Source organism: Lethenteron reissneri, chromosome 59 (genome assembly GCF_015708825.2).
Source record: "Lethenteron reissneri isolate LAM-NWPU_2019-01 chromosome 59, ASM1570882v1, whole genome shotgun sequence".
Classification (NCBI taxonomy): Eukaryota; Metazoa; Chordata; class Hyperoartia; order Petromyzontiformes; family Petromyzontidae; genus Lethenteron; species Lethenteron reissneri.
In genome coordinates, this window is record NC_083837.1 from 2,480,331 (window position 1) to 2,493,561 (window position 13,231).

Below are 13,231 nucleotides of genomic sequence, written 5' to 3' on the forward strand. Positions count from 1 at the left end.
TTAATATAGCATGCCTCTTCTTGGTTCTTTCGGTAAAGTCACGTAGAAGGGAAATAATAAAATAAAAAAAATAAAACATAATAAATAATTCTCACGACGTTTCGGCCACAACGCAAGCAGCCGTCCTCAGGTGAAGACCAGGTCTGTCGGAAAGACAGCGTCTGAATGAACCCATTTATTTAATATTTTTCATTCATTCAGATGCTGTCTCCCCAACAGACCTGGTCTTCACCTGAGGACGGCTGCTTGCGTTGTGGCCGAAACGTCGTGAGAATTATTTTATTATGTTTTATTTTTATTCTTTTATTACTTCCCTTCTACGTGACTTTACCGAAAGAACCAAGAAGATATATTTTGTGTTTTTCTCTCCCTTGTGATGGGGACTTTGTAGGATGGACGTTGAGATGTATAACGGGGCACGGGGTCAGGCCCACTGCAGCTACGTGCCCTTTTTAAATCCTTTATATTAAGTTCACTTGCTTGCGTGCTTACGACCGTGCAAATCTTTCGGTCGTTTTTTAACCCACTTCCCGTGATCCAATCGAGCTGACATTTTGCACACAGACTCGTTGTGCGAGACAATTAATGTTCGTGAAAAAAAATTCCCAAAATTTTACACTGTTTAGGGAAAACAAATTAAATATTTAATTACCAATTGCTTAATACTGGCAGACAATCATCTGACCCATAGGTGGCAGCCATCTCAAGCCAGAGAACGAGAGGACTCTAGCCGCCACGCATATAAAGGATTTATAGTGAAAAACTTTGTTTTTACGGGTTTACTTGTTAAATCCTTTATATTAAGTTCACTTGCTTGCTTGCGCGCTTACAACCGTGCAAATCTTTCGGTCGTTTTTTAACCCACTTCCCGTGATCCAATCGAGCTGAAATTTTGCACACAGACTCGTTGTGCGTGACAATTTATTTTCGTGAAAATTTTTTCCCAAAATTTTCCACTTTTTAGGCATTTTTTCATATTTAATTTAAAATAGCAATGTGATAAAAATGAAACTCTTACTCAAGAAAAACAGAAATGAATAATAAAATAAAACCGATGCCACGCATGTAAAGGATTTGTAGTGAAAAACTTAGTTTTTACGGGTTAATTTTTCACGAGCGGCCTGGCCACCACAAAAGATCGCTCAACGAACCGGCTTATCATCATGTGCAGCTTTATTGCGGCCAAATACCCGACACGCACCGTCGATTCTTAAGGTGAAAGGAATAACCGAAAAATCCACGCGATCACGGGCAGAGAGAGATAGATAGATACACGCAGAAACTCCAAACACACAACAGGCATAAGGTTCCGGATCAAACCCACGACCTGTATACCAGGCAGGTTACTTTCCATCTCCGAGCCACCACGGTGCCCGGTTCACATGACCAACGCATCTGATTTACCACGGTTGGTTACGTACGGTGCGAAAAAAGTTCAACATACACAGGACGCCTACAGCCTCTAGGCAATGCTACAACATTCGCCACGACCTTAGAGCAATTGGATTCACGAATCGATTTTGCGACCCAGAAATAATTACGGCGCGAACACAAAGACAACGACCCCTTGTGTACTCTTAGGTTTCTTCGGTAAAGTCACGTAGGTAAAAATAAATAATAAAATAATAGAAATCATAATAGAAATAAAATGATAAATCATGACGTTTCGGAGGCAACACCTTGTGGCTACCATCAAAGGTTTGTACACGAAGCCATCCAGATATACAAACACAGACATCACTTCAACCGTGATGATGATGGGTACAAACTGAGTACTCATTGGATAGATGTTATTAACCGTGCAAAAAAGATTTAACTACACATATTTGGACCATCTTATTTGACAGGTACTTTTAGATTTAAAGCTTTCGTGACTGCAGGGATTCATCTTCTTGGTTCTTTCGGTAAAGTCACGTAGAAGGGAAATAATAAAATAATAAAAATAAAACATAATCAAATACAATTCTCACGTTTCGGCTACAACGCAAGCAGCCGTCCTCAGGTGAAGAAACAGGTCTGTCGGAAAGACAGCGTCCTAAGGACGCTTTGTTTCTTCTTATGTTTTAGTTTTATTTTTATTATTTTATTATTTCCCTTCTACGCGACTTTACCGAAAGAACCAAGAAGATGAATCCCTGCAGTCACGAAAGAAGCTTTAAATCGAAATTCACTTGATACAGTAAATCTAGCTGTGACGGTCCCACCTGATGACGAAACGTCGTGATTTATAATTTTATTTATATTATTTAATTTTTATTATTTATTTTTTACCTACGTGACTTTACCGAAAAAACCCAAGAGTATGAATCCTTGCAGTCACGAAAGCTTCAAATCTAGAACCCCTCGTGTAGCCTTTAACATCAACGAGCCCGCCATGACCATCGACAGTTCTGGATTGGGCCTCAAACAGACTGTAGGGGCAAGTGCTGTTAGCGAGTACCTATTTAGGCCGGCACGGCACACGAAGGGGTGGGTGGCCAGCACTACGCCCGGCCTGAGTCTCCCCAGTGCTGATGTTTTTACACACCGCACCAGGTACTCATTTGAGGCTGAGTCGACCTAGCGGGGAGGCTTCCAGGACCGGTTCAGATCATCGCGTATCGTCGCGCGATCGCCACTACGCCACCGCTCCCGGCACACAAAGATGAGACGGATATTCCCCGTTAGAGGTGCACCCGAAACAGGAGGTGGATTTCTCCACAACTCTGTCTGTCGCCTGATGATGCTGGTTACTTGAATGGTAAATGTTGTAGTGGCTTTAATCTGCAACACAGATGTTAGTGCTGTGCGAGTAACGAATTGGCACGTTTCGTTTACGTGACAAACGCTTACTAATTGGATGCGTCGGGTCGTGGTGGGTTTAACGACGCATTTATATTTACGAGGTTTAACCCCAAAAAATAACCTCTATTATGGATCCCCTGTATAGCAGAGGTCGCAAACGGGTTTTGATTCCTTATCCGTACCCGTACCCGGCCGCACCAGGGTCGCAAACGGGTACCCGTACCCGTACCTGGCAGTACCCGTACCCTACCCGTACCCGGCTGGGTACGGGTAGGGTACGGGTATCGGGTACCTGATTGCAACCTCTGGGATGAAGCCATGTTGCAGGCGCGGGTGGGTTGATTCTAGGAACTTGAATTGTGAGAAGAGACAAGACGTTGGGAAATGAGTGACAAACGGTTACTCACCAGTGACTCACGGCCTACCCGTACCCGGCCGCACCAGGGTCGCAAACGGGTACCTGTACCCGTACCCGGCCGGGTACGGGTAGCCGGGTATCGGGTAGGGTACGGATATCGGGTACCCGGTTGCGACCTCTCCCGTATAGCCTGAACAGGCCGTTGGGACAAGTGCTGTTAGCGAGCGTCTATGAAGGCCGGAACAGCACACGAGGGGGTGGGTGGCCAGAACCACACCCGACGGCCTTTGTCTCCCCAGTGGCGATGTTTACACACCGCACCAGCTACTCATTTGAGGTCGAGCCGACCTAGCGGAGGAGGCCCAGGACCGGTGCAGATACCCGTCAGCGGTGTTGTCCGTGAGCGCAAATCGAACTCGGGTCGCCGGGTTCGTAGAACAGCGTGCCAACCGCCACCAAGACCTCTCTCCACACACACAGCACGCACACAGCACGCGCACACAGCACGCGCACACGCGATCACAACGCATCCATCATGGCCAGCAGCTCCTCGCCTTTGCTGCTGGGCTCTCGGCTGCCATCCTCCTTGGCGCCCTCCTCCCCCGTGGCCTCCCCCAGGTGCCCCTCGTCGGAGAAGCTTCCCATGATCCTCTGCAGCTCTTGATTGGGATGCGACTGCGGGACGAGAGAAGGGACGGGCAAGGTCTTGCTGCACGCTGGGGGTGTGGGTGTGTGGGGGTGTTGGTGTGTGTGAGGGTGTGGGTGAGAGTGAGTGTGTGTGAGTGTGTGTGTGAGAGTGAGTGTGTGTGTGAGTGTGTGTGTGGGGGTGTGGGTGGGTGGGGGTGTGAGTGTGTGAGAGAGTGTGTGTGGGTGTGTGAGTGTGTGTGTGAGTGTGTGTGTGAGAGTGAGTGTGTGTGTGAGTGTGTGTGAGTGTGTGTGTGTGAGTGTGTGTGTGAGTGTGTGTGTGTGAGTGAGTGTGTGTGGGTGTGTGAGTGTGTGAGTGTGTGTGTGAGAGTGAGTGTGTGTGTGTGTGAGTGTGTGTGGTTGTGGGTGTGTGTGTGTGTGGGGGTGTGTGTGTGAGTGTGTGTGAGTGTGTGTGTGAGTGTGTGAGTGTGTGTGTGAGTGTGGGTGTGAGTGTGTGTGAGTGTGTGTGTGTGTGTGTGTGTGAGTGTGTGTGTGAGTGTGGGTGTGAGTGTGTGTGTGAGTGTGTGTGAGTGTGTGTGTGTGGGTGTGAGTGTGTGTGTGAGTGTGTGTGTGTGTGAGTGTGTGTTTGTAGGTGTGAGTGAGTGAGTGTGTGTGTGAGTGTGTGTGTGAGTGTGTGTGTGAGTGTGTGTGTGAGTGTGGGTGTGTGTGAGTGTGTGTGAGTGTGTGTGTGAGTGTGAGTGTGTGTGTGAGTGTGTGTGTGAGTGTGTGTTTGTAGGTGTGAGTGAGTGTGTGTGTGAGTGTGTGTTTGTAGGTGTGTGTGAGTGTGTGTGTGAGTGTGTGTGTGTGAGTGAATGTGTGTGTGAGTGTGTGTGTGAGTGTGTGTTTGTAGGTGTGAGTGAGTGAGTGTGTGAGTGTGTGTGTGTGAGTGTGAGTGAGTGTGTGTGTGAGTGTGTGTGTGAGTGTGTGTTTGTAGGTGTGAGTGAGTGTGTGTGTGAGTGAGTGTGTGTGTGAGTGTGTGTGAGTGAGTGTGTGAGTGTGTGTGTATGTAGGTGTGTGAGTGAGTGTGTGTGTTTGTAGGTGTGTGTGAGTGAGTGTGTGTGTGAGTGAGTGTGTGTGTGAGTGAGTGTGTGAGTGTGTGTGTGAGTGAGTGTGTGTGTGAGTGAGTGTGTGAGTGTGTGTGTGTGTAGGTGTGTGTGTGAGTGTGTGTGTGAGTGTGGGTGTGTGTGTGTGTAGGTGTGTGTGTGTAGGTGTGTGTGAGTGTGTGTGTGTGTGGCGGTGGGGCCACCCCGTGACCCCGGGGCCTGGCCCCGTGACCCCGGGGCCTTGCAACGCCCCGTGATCCCGGGGCCTTGCAACGCCCCGTGACCCCGGGGCCTTGCAACGCCCCGTGACCCCGGGGCCTTGCAACGCCCCGTGACCCCGGGGCCTTGCAACGCCCCGTGACCCCGGGGCCTTGCAACGCCCCGTGACCCCGGGGCCTTGCAACGCCCCGTGACCCCGGGGCCTTGCAACGCCCCGTGACCCCGGGGCCTTGCAACGCCCCGTGACCCCGGGGCCTTGCAACGCCCCGTGATCCCGGGGCCTTGCAACGCCCCGTGACCCTGGGGCCTTGCAACGCCCCGTGACCCCGGGGCCATGCAACGCCCCATGACCCCGGGGCCTGACCCCGTGACCCCGGGGCCGGGTTACGTCCCCACGGGGCGATCACTTCCCAGCGGCGGCCTGCGGAGCGGACGGACTACCTTGGCGGCGTCGATGTTGATGACGCGGTGATGGGAGTCGCCCGATCGGAGGGTCAGCGCCTCTCTGGGGAAAGGTCAAAAGTGAACAAACAGGCACATTGATCAATATTTCTAGATTTGAAGCTTTCGTGACTGCAAGGATTCGTATTCTTGGGTTTATTCTTGGCCACGGAGAGAGACTTTACCGAAAAAACCCAAGAACATTAATCAATATGTACGTACGAGAAGCAAGCAAGCTTTCCGTTATAAACTACGCAACTATTTCTGTTTGTTCTACCAGCTAAGGCCCACTGCTGGGCCACGTAGCTCTTTTTCAGAAGCGACACCGGCTGTTACAAATGACAGCTCAACGACGTGGGATCGTCATCGTCATCATCATCACGTGGGAATTTATAGCAGCAGACAAATACTCTGAACGCGTGACGTCGATTCTGAACGTCGAGGGAAAAAACCGGAGGACCCGGAGAAAAGTCCACGTGACCACGGGGAGAGAGAGAGAGACACGCAGACTCCAAATATACAGCAGGCGTCAGGGTCAGGATCGAACCCACCACGACCTCCTGTATACCAGGCGAGGTAGTTAACATCTCACCACGGAAAGAGAGAGACACAAATTCGAAATATACAGCAGGCGTCAGGGTCGTGATCGAACCCACGACGTCCTGTAGACCAGGCGAGGTAGTCAACATCTCCTAGCCGCCGCTGGGCCAGCTCGCTGTGTCATTTGGTAAGTCTGTAAGGCCGCTTTGTCAGCTCGTTAGTTAATTGTCAGCACGCTCATAAGTTCGTTGTTCATTCATTAAAAACATCATTCATTAATTGTAAAATGCATTCATCAATTTAATCATTCAACCCATTCACATTAACTCGTTGATTTTCTTGGTTCTTTCGGTAAAAGTCACGTAGAAGGGAAATAATAAAATAATAAAATTAAACATAAGTAGTGACTAATCCCATATCTGCATTTCCCATAAATATGCTAAATTCCTCTTGATATGCAAATTATTTTGTCAAGGCGCTCTTCCCCCTCCAACCCAGCAGCTTAAATATACGCTGCCAAGCCTGGTGGTGTTTCATTCAGACGCTGTCTTCCCGACAGACCTGGTCTTCACCTGAGGACGGCTGCTTGCGTTGTGGCCGAAACGTCGTGAGAGTTGTATTTTATTATGATTTATTTTTATTATTTCAATATTTCCCTTCTACGTGACTTTACCGAAAGAACCATGAAGATGAATCCCTGCAGTCACGAAAGAAGCTTTAAATCGAAATTTTATTATGTTTTATTATTTTATTATTTCCCTTCTACGTGACTTTACCGAAAGAACCAAGAAGATGAATCCCTGCAGTCACGAAAGAAGCTTTAAATCGAAATGTTATTATGTTTTATTATTTTATTATTTCCCTTCTACGTGACTTTACCGAAAGAACCAAGAAGATGAATCCCTGCAGTCACGAAAGAAGCTTTAAATCGAAAATTTATTATGTTTATTTTTATTATTTTATTATTTCCCTTCTACGTGACTTTACCGAAAGAACCAAGAAGATGAATCCCTGCAGTCACGAAAGAAGCTTTAAATCGAAAATTAACTCGTTGATTCATGAACTTGTCATGAGCACATTTTTTAAGCCACTCATTCGACACATTCACAAGCTCATTAAGTCATTCTCCTTCTCCCGGACCTCCGATTATCACGGTTGGCTACGTACGGTGCAGAAGAAGTTCAATGTACATGCAAAAGATCCCCCGTGTAGCCTTAACAGACTGTAGGGGCAAGTGCTGTTAGCGAGCACCTATGAAGGCCGGTACGGCACACGAGGGGGTGGGTGGCCAGCACCACGCCCGACCGCCATTGTCTCCCCAGTGGCGATGTTTACACACCGCCGCACCCGCTACTCATTCGAGGCTGAGCCGACCTAGGGGAGGCCCAGCACCGGTTCAGACAATCGTCACCGGTGTTGGCCGTGAGCGGCAGAGGTCGCAACCGGGTACCCGATACCCGTACCCTACCCGATACCCGGCTACCCGTACCCGGCCGGGTACGGGTACGGGTAGGCCGTGAGTCACTGATGAGTCACCATTTGTCACTCATTTCCCAACGTCTTGTCTCTTCTCACAATTCAAGTTCCTAGAATCAACCCACCCGCGCCTGCAACGTGGCTTCATCCCAGAGGTCGCAATCGGGTACCCGATACCCGTACCCTACCCGTACCCAGCTGGGTACGGGTAGGGTACGGGTACGGCCGTGTATGGGTACCCGTTTGCGACCCTGGTGCGGCCGGGTACGGGTACGGGTTGGCCGTGAGTCACCGGTGAGTCACCGTTTGTCACTCATTTCGGGTAGGGTACGGGTACGGGTAGCGTACGGGTACCCGTACCCGGCCGGGTACGGGTACGGGTACCCGTTTGCGACCCTGGTGCAGCCGGGTACGGGTACGGGTAAGGAATCAAAACCCGTTTGCTACCTCTGGTGCTCATGTTCACCGAACGACGCAGCAGATACACACACACGCGGACAGACTCACTCTCACTCTTTGGTGCTTTCGGTAAAGTCACGTGGGCAGAAAGGAAATAAAATAGATCACGACGGTTTCGATCGCAAATCGTCTCACCTGATGACGATTGCTTGCGTTGCGATCGAAACGTCGTGAGCTATTTTATTTGTTCTACTCTACCGCAAGAACCAAGGAGTACGGATTGCCGCAGCCACGAAAGCTTCGAAGCAAAGATGAGACTCACTCTTCCTCTCGCTCGCTGTTGAAGAGCATCAGTTTAAATTCACTCCCGGAGGCCTGCACCCCAAGGCTCCCGCCCATGAGATGAGCCAGAAGATTCAGCTCCTCCTTAGCCAACAGGTTTGGCAGGGAACTCTCCTGTTACACAAAGACAAAGGTTCCCCAGTGTAGCCTTTAACGGACTGTCGGAGCAAATGGTATTAGCGAGTATGGAGCAAAGCATTTGAAGGCCGGCACACGAGGGGGTGAGGGGAGGGGTGGACAGCGTCACACTCGCAGGCGCTCACCCATTCACTCAACTCACCCAATCACTTACCCACTCACTCACCCACCCACTCACCCACTCACCCACCCACTCACTCACTCACTCACCCATCCACTCACTCACTCACTCACCCACTCACTCACTCACTCACCCACCCACTCACCCACCCACCCACCCACCCACTCACCCACCTACCCACCCACCCACTCACCCACCCACCCACCCACCCACTCACTCACTCACCCACCCACCCACTCACTCACTCACTCACTCACTCACCCACCCACCCACCCACTCACTCACCCACCCACCCACCCACTCACTCACTCACCCACTCACTCACTCACTCACCCACCCACCCACCCAATCACTCACCCACTCACTCACCCACCCACCCAATCACTCACCCACTCACTCATCCACTCACTCACTCACCCACTCACTCACCCACCCACCCAATCACCCACTCACCCACCCACTCACTCACTCACCCACCCACCTACAGATTCACATACACACACATTCAGATTCACATACACACACCTACAAATTCACATACACACACATACAGATTCACATATTCGCATACACACATACAGATTCACGTACACACATACAGATTCACACACACACAGATTCACATACACACACACAGATTCACATACACACACACCTACCTACTACTGTGCCAACTGGCTGCATTTTCGCCACCCGAAGTTCAACGCGCACACACAGAGACCCACAGAGACCCACAGAGACCCACAGAGACCCAGAGATTATCACACACAGAGACCCACAGATTAGCACACACAGAGACCCACAGATTATCACACACAGAGACCCACAGATTAGCACACACAGAGACCCACAGATTATCACACACAGAGACCCACAGAGACCCACAGAGACCCACAGATTAGCACACACAGAGACCCACAGATTATCACACACAGAGACCCACAGATTATCACACACAGAGACCCACAGATTATCACACACAGAGACCCACAGATTATCACACACAGAGACCCACAGATTATCACACACAGAGACCCACAGATTAGCACGGCTGGTTATGTACGGTGTGAAAGAAATTCAACACACACACACAGAGACCCACAGAGACCCACAGATTATAACGGCTGGCTATGTACGGTGTGAAAAAAGTTCAACACACACAGAGACCCACAGAGACCCACAGATTATCACGGTTGGCTGCGTACGGCGCGAGAGGACTTCAACGCCCGTACAACGTCCGTGCAACGTACAACACACATCTGGCTCACCTGGGCGTGTGGGGAGCATGCCTTGGTGGCTCCTGACAGATCTGTGTCCACACTCCGCGTTGTGCTGTACCTGCACAAATACGCAGAGACGCGTGGTGTCACGGAGCGAGAGGGCACGCACGCACACACGCACTACGCTTGATCTAGGATTGACTGCGGGAATTACGATACCCATGGGTTCTTTCGGTAAGGTCACGTGTGTAGGAATACAAATGAAATTAAAATACCACCATTGGAACCTCCTTTGCCAGTAGCAAAATATGATAGTTGTTTTTTTACCCTTTTATCTGGCAACAAAACTGACACCTTTTTTACAAGGAGTCATGTTTGTATTGACCACAATACCTGCGGTCGGAATGCAAACAAAAAACACAATCTGATAATGTATGCACTGTCCTTGAAGTTGATTGGTCCACACCCGAGACAGCTTTTCTTAGAGCCTAGTCTCACATGGTGTTGGACCAGATGACGCCAAAAGGCGCACAACTCAAAGACAATGCACCATCAGAGTATGAGAGCTCGGGGTAAGCATTTACACCATTAGTACCTCATTTGCCAGTAGCAAAATATGATAATTGTTTTTTACACTTTTATCTGGCAACAAAACTGACACCTTTTTTTATTACGAGGAGTCATGTTTGAATTGACCACAATACCTGCGGTCGGAATGCCTAGTCTCACATGTGCACACCGTGTGAGACTAGGCTCTAAGAAAAGCTGTCTCGGGTGTGGACCAATCAACTTCAAGGACAGTGCATACATTATCAGAGTTGTGGTTTTTGTTTGCATTTTTGTGGTCAATGCAAACATGACTCCTCATAAAAAAAGGTGTGCGTGCGTGCGAGCGCGCTCACATGTTGGTGCCCAGCGTGATGACGCGTTCTCCGTAGATCTCGCACGAGCCGTCGCGCAGCGCGGGCGAGTAGGCGCCACCCGCCGGGAAGCCAACGCAGCGCAGCACCTCACCGCTGGGGGCAAACAACCTGCACGCAGACCTATTTTTTAAATCCTTTATATTAAGTTCGCTTGCTTGCTTGCGACCGTGCAAATCTTTCGGTCGTTTTTTAACCCACTTCCCGTGATCCAATCGAGCTGACATTTTCCACACAGACTCGTTGTGCGTGACAATTGATGTTCGTGAAAATTGTTTTCCTAAATTTTACACTTTTTAGGACAAAAATATTATATTTAATTACCAATTGCTTAATGGTGCAATGCAATCATCTGACCCATAGGTGGCAGCCATCTCAAGCCAGAGGATGAGAGGACTCTAGCCGCCACGCATATAAAGGATTTATAGTGAAAAACTTAGTTTTTACGGGTTAGACTTTTTAGGTTTTTTCGGTAAAGTCACGTAGGTAAAAAAATTAAATTAATAAAAGTAAAATAAAATAAAAATCACGACGTTTCTGAGGCAACACAAGCTTCCGTCTTCAGGTGGAACCGTCACAGCACGACTGCTGTATCAAGAAAGAGAAATTCCAAGTAAACAGTCGCAAACGGGTACCCAGGTACCCGTTTGCGACCCTGGTGCGGCCGGGTACAGGTACGGGTAGGCCGTGAGTCACTGGTGAGTCACCGTTTGTCACTCATTTCGGGTAGGGTACGGGTAGGGAACGGCTACCCGTACCCGGCCGGGTACGGGTAGCCGTTTGCGACCCTGGTGCGGCCGGGTACGGGTAAGGAATCAAAACCCGTTTGCGACCTCTCCTGCGAACGAGAGCCACTCGCTCGCCAATCTCTCGCACACCGACACCAATAACGCCGCCGCTCGCCGCTCAGCGACGGCGACGTCACCACGGCACCTGTGCCAGGCTAGGTGCACGCACGCATTCACCAGCGCCCCCCCCCCCGCCCCCACCCCCCCACCTCACCTGATGGTCCCAGGGTTCTCCGTTCCGAGAGGGACTGGGCCCGAGGTTGGCAGGACGAATCGCCCGTTAGAGCTCTGCACTTTGTCCTTCAGGAAAATGGACACCTGAAACACCGCCATGCACACGCACACATACACGCGCACACACGCACACACACGCACACACGCATGCACACACGCACGCACACGCACGCACACACACACACGCACAAGCACGCACGCACGCACACACGCACGCACGCACGCACACACGCACACGCACGCACACACACACACGCACACACACACGCACATACGCACACACACGCACACAAAGATAAAGATAAAGATCCCCCGTGTAGCCTTAACAGACTGTAGGGGCAAGTGCTGTTAGCAAGCACCTATGAAGGCCAGAACGGTACACGAGGGGGTGGGTGGCCAGCACCACGCCCGACCGCCTTTGTCTCCCTCGTGGTGATGTTTACACACCGCACCAGGTACTCATTTAAGGCTGAGTCGACCTAGGGGAGGCCCAAGACCGGTTCAGATAATCGCCACTGGTGTTGGCCGTGAGCGGGAATCGAACTCGTGTCGCCGGGTTCATAGCGCAGCGCAGCGCTAACCACTACACTACCGCTCCCCATACACGCACGCACACACGGCGGGGGTCAGACGCAGCGCTCACATCGGCCTGTGCATCGCACGCGCGTGTCTTTGTCTGCGCGTGTCTTTGTCTGCGCGTGTCTGTCTGTCTGTCTGCCTGTCTGTCCGTGTGCGTGTCTCACAACAACGAGCAGAGCGCCGGGTGGCTAAAGCGCAAGCAAGTTAGCACAGTAGGGGTCACAGGTGGTGCATCTGCCAGTAGCCATCTCAGTCAGTCGACCCGTGGCACCTGCTGGGTCTGACCCTTGACCTCCTGCCAGCGGGCGTTCGACACTTCACGTGGCCTCAACGTGCACCTAGCCTGGCACAAGCGTCGTGGTGACGTCACCGCCACTTAGTGGCGAATGGCGGTTGTTGTTGTTGTGTGCGTGTCTTTGTGGGGTCGGGCGTGGTGCTGGCCACCCACCCCCTCGTGTGCCGTGCCGGCCTTCATCGGTGCTCGCTAACAGCACTTGCCCCTACAGTCTGTTAAGGCTACACGGGGGATCTTTGTCTTTTCTCAGCGAACCCCTAAACACCTGGCAGGAGGTCACGTGACCTCGCGACCTCCTGCGCACCTAGCCTGGCACAAGCGATGCGGCGGCGTCTCCGCCACTTATTGGCGAACGTCAGCTGTTGTTGTTGTTTGTTGTTGTTGTTGTGAGTTGCTGTTTGTTACCGTTGCTGTTGTTGTTGTTGTTTGTTGTTGTTTGTTGTTGTTGTTGTGAGTTGCTGTTTGTTACCGTTGTTGTTTGTTGTTGTTGTTGTTTGTTACCGTTGCTGTTGTTGTTGTTTGTTGTTGTTGTTGTGAGTTGCTGTTTGTTACCGTTGCTGTTGTTGTTGTTGTTTGTTGCTGTTGTTGTTGTTGTTACTCACGCGGATGTGCATGTCCTGGAAGAAGCTGAGCAGCGTCTGTCTGATCAG

General features: G+C 50.7%; 2 protein-coding genes across 2 annotated transcripts in view; one reads left to right on the forward strand and one right to left on the reverse strand.

The window, feature by feature from the left end:
* LOC133357757 (UDP-glucose 6-dehydrogenase-like) overlaps window positions 1-13,231 on the forward strand; it is a 110,212-nt gene that overhangs the window by 32,097 nt on the left and 64,884 nt on the right. The gene's annotated exons all lie outside the window — the stretch shown is intronic.
* Window positions 1,109-13,225, reverse strand: OSCP1 (organic solute carrier partner 1). The gene is made up of 7 exons (XM_061575893.1): window positions 13,184-13,225; window positions 11,688-11,791; window positions 10,668-10,796; window positions 9,814-9,883; window positions 8,267-8,400; window positions 5,530-5,593; window positions 1,109-3,817 (listed from the first exon to the last, which is right to left on the reverse strand). The coding sequence occupies exons 1-7, from the start codon at window positions 13,193-13,195 to the stop codon at window positions 3,662-3,664; spliced, it is 669 nt and encodes a 222-aa protein (XP_061431877.1). The 5' UTR covers window positions 13,196-13,225; the 3' UTR covers window positions 1,109-3,661.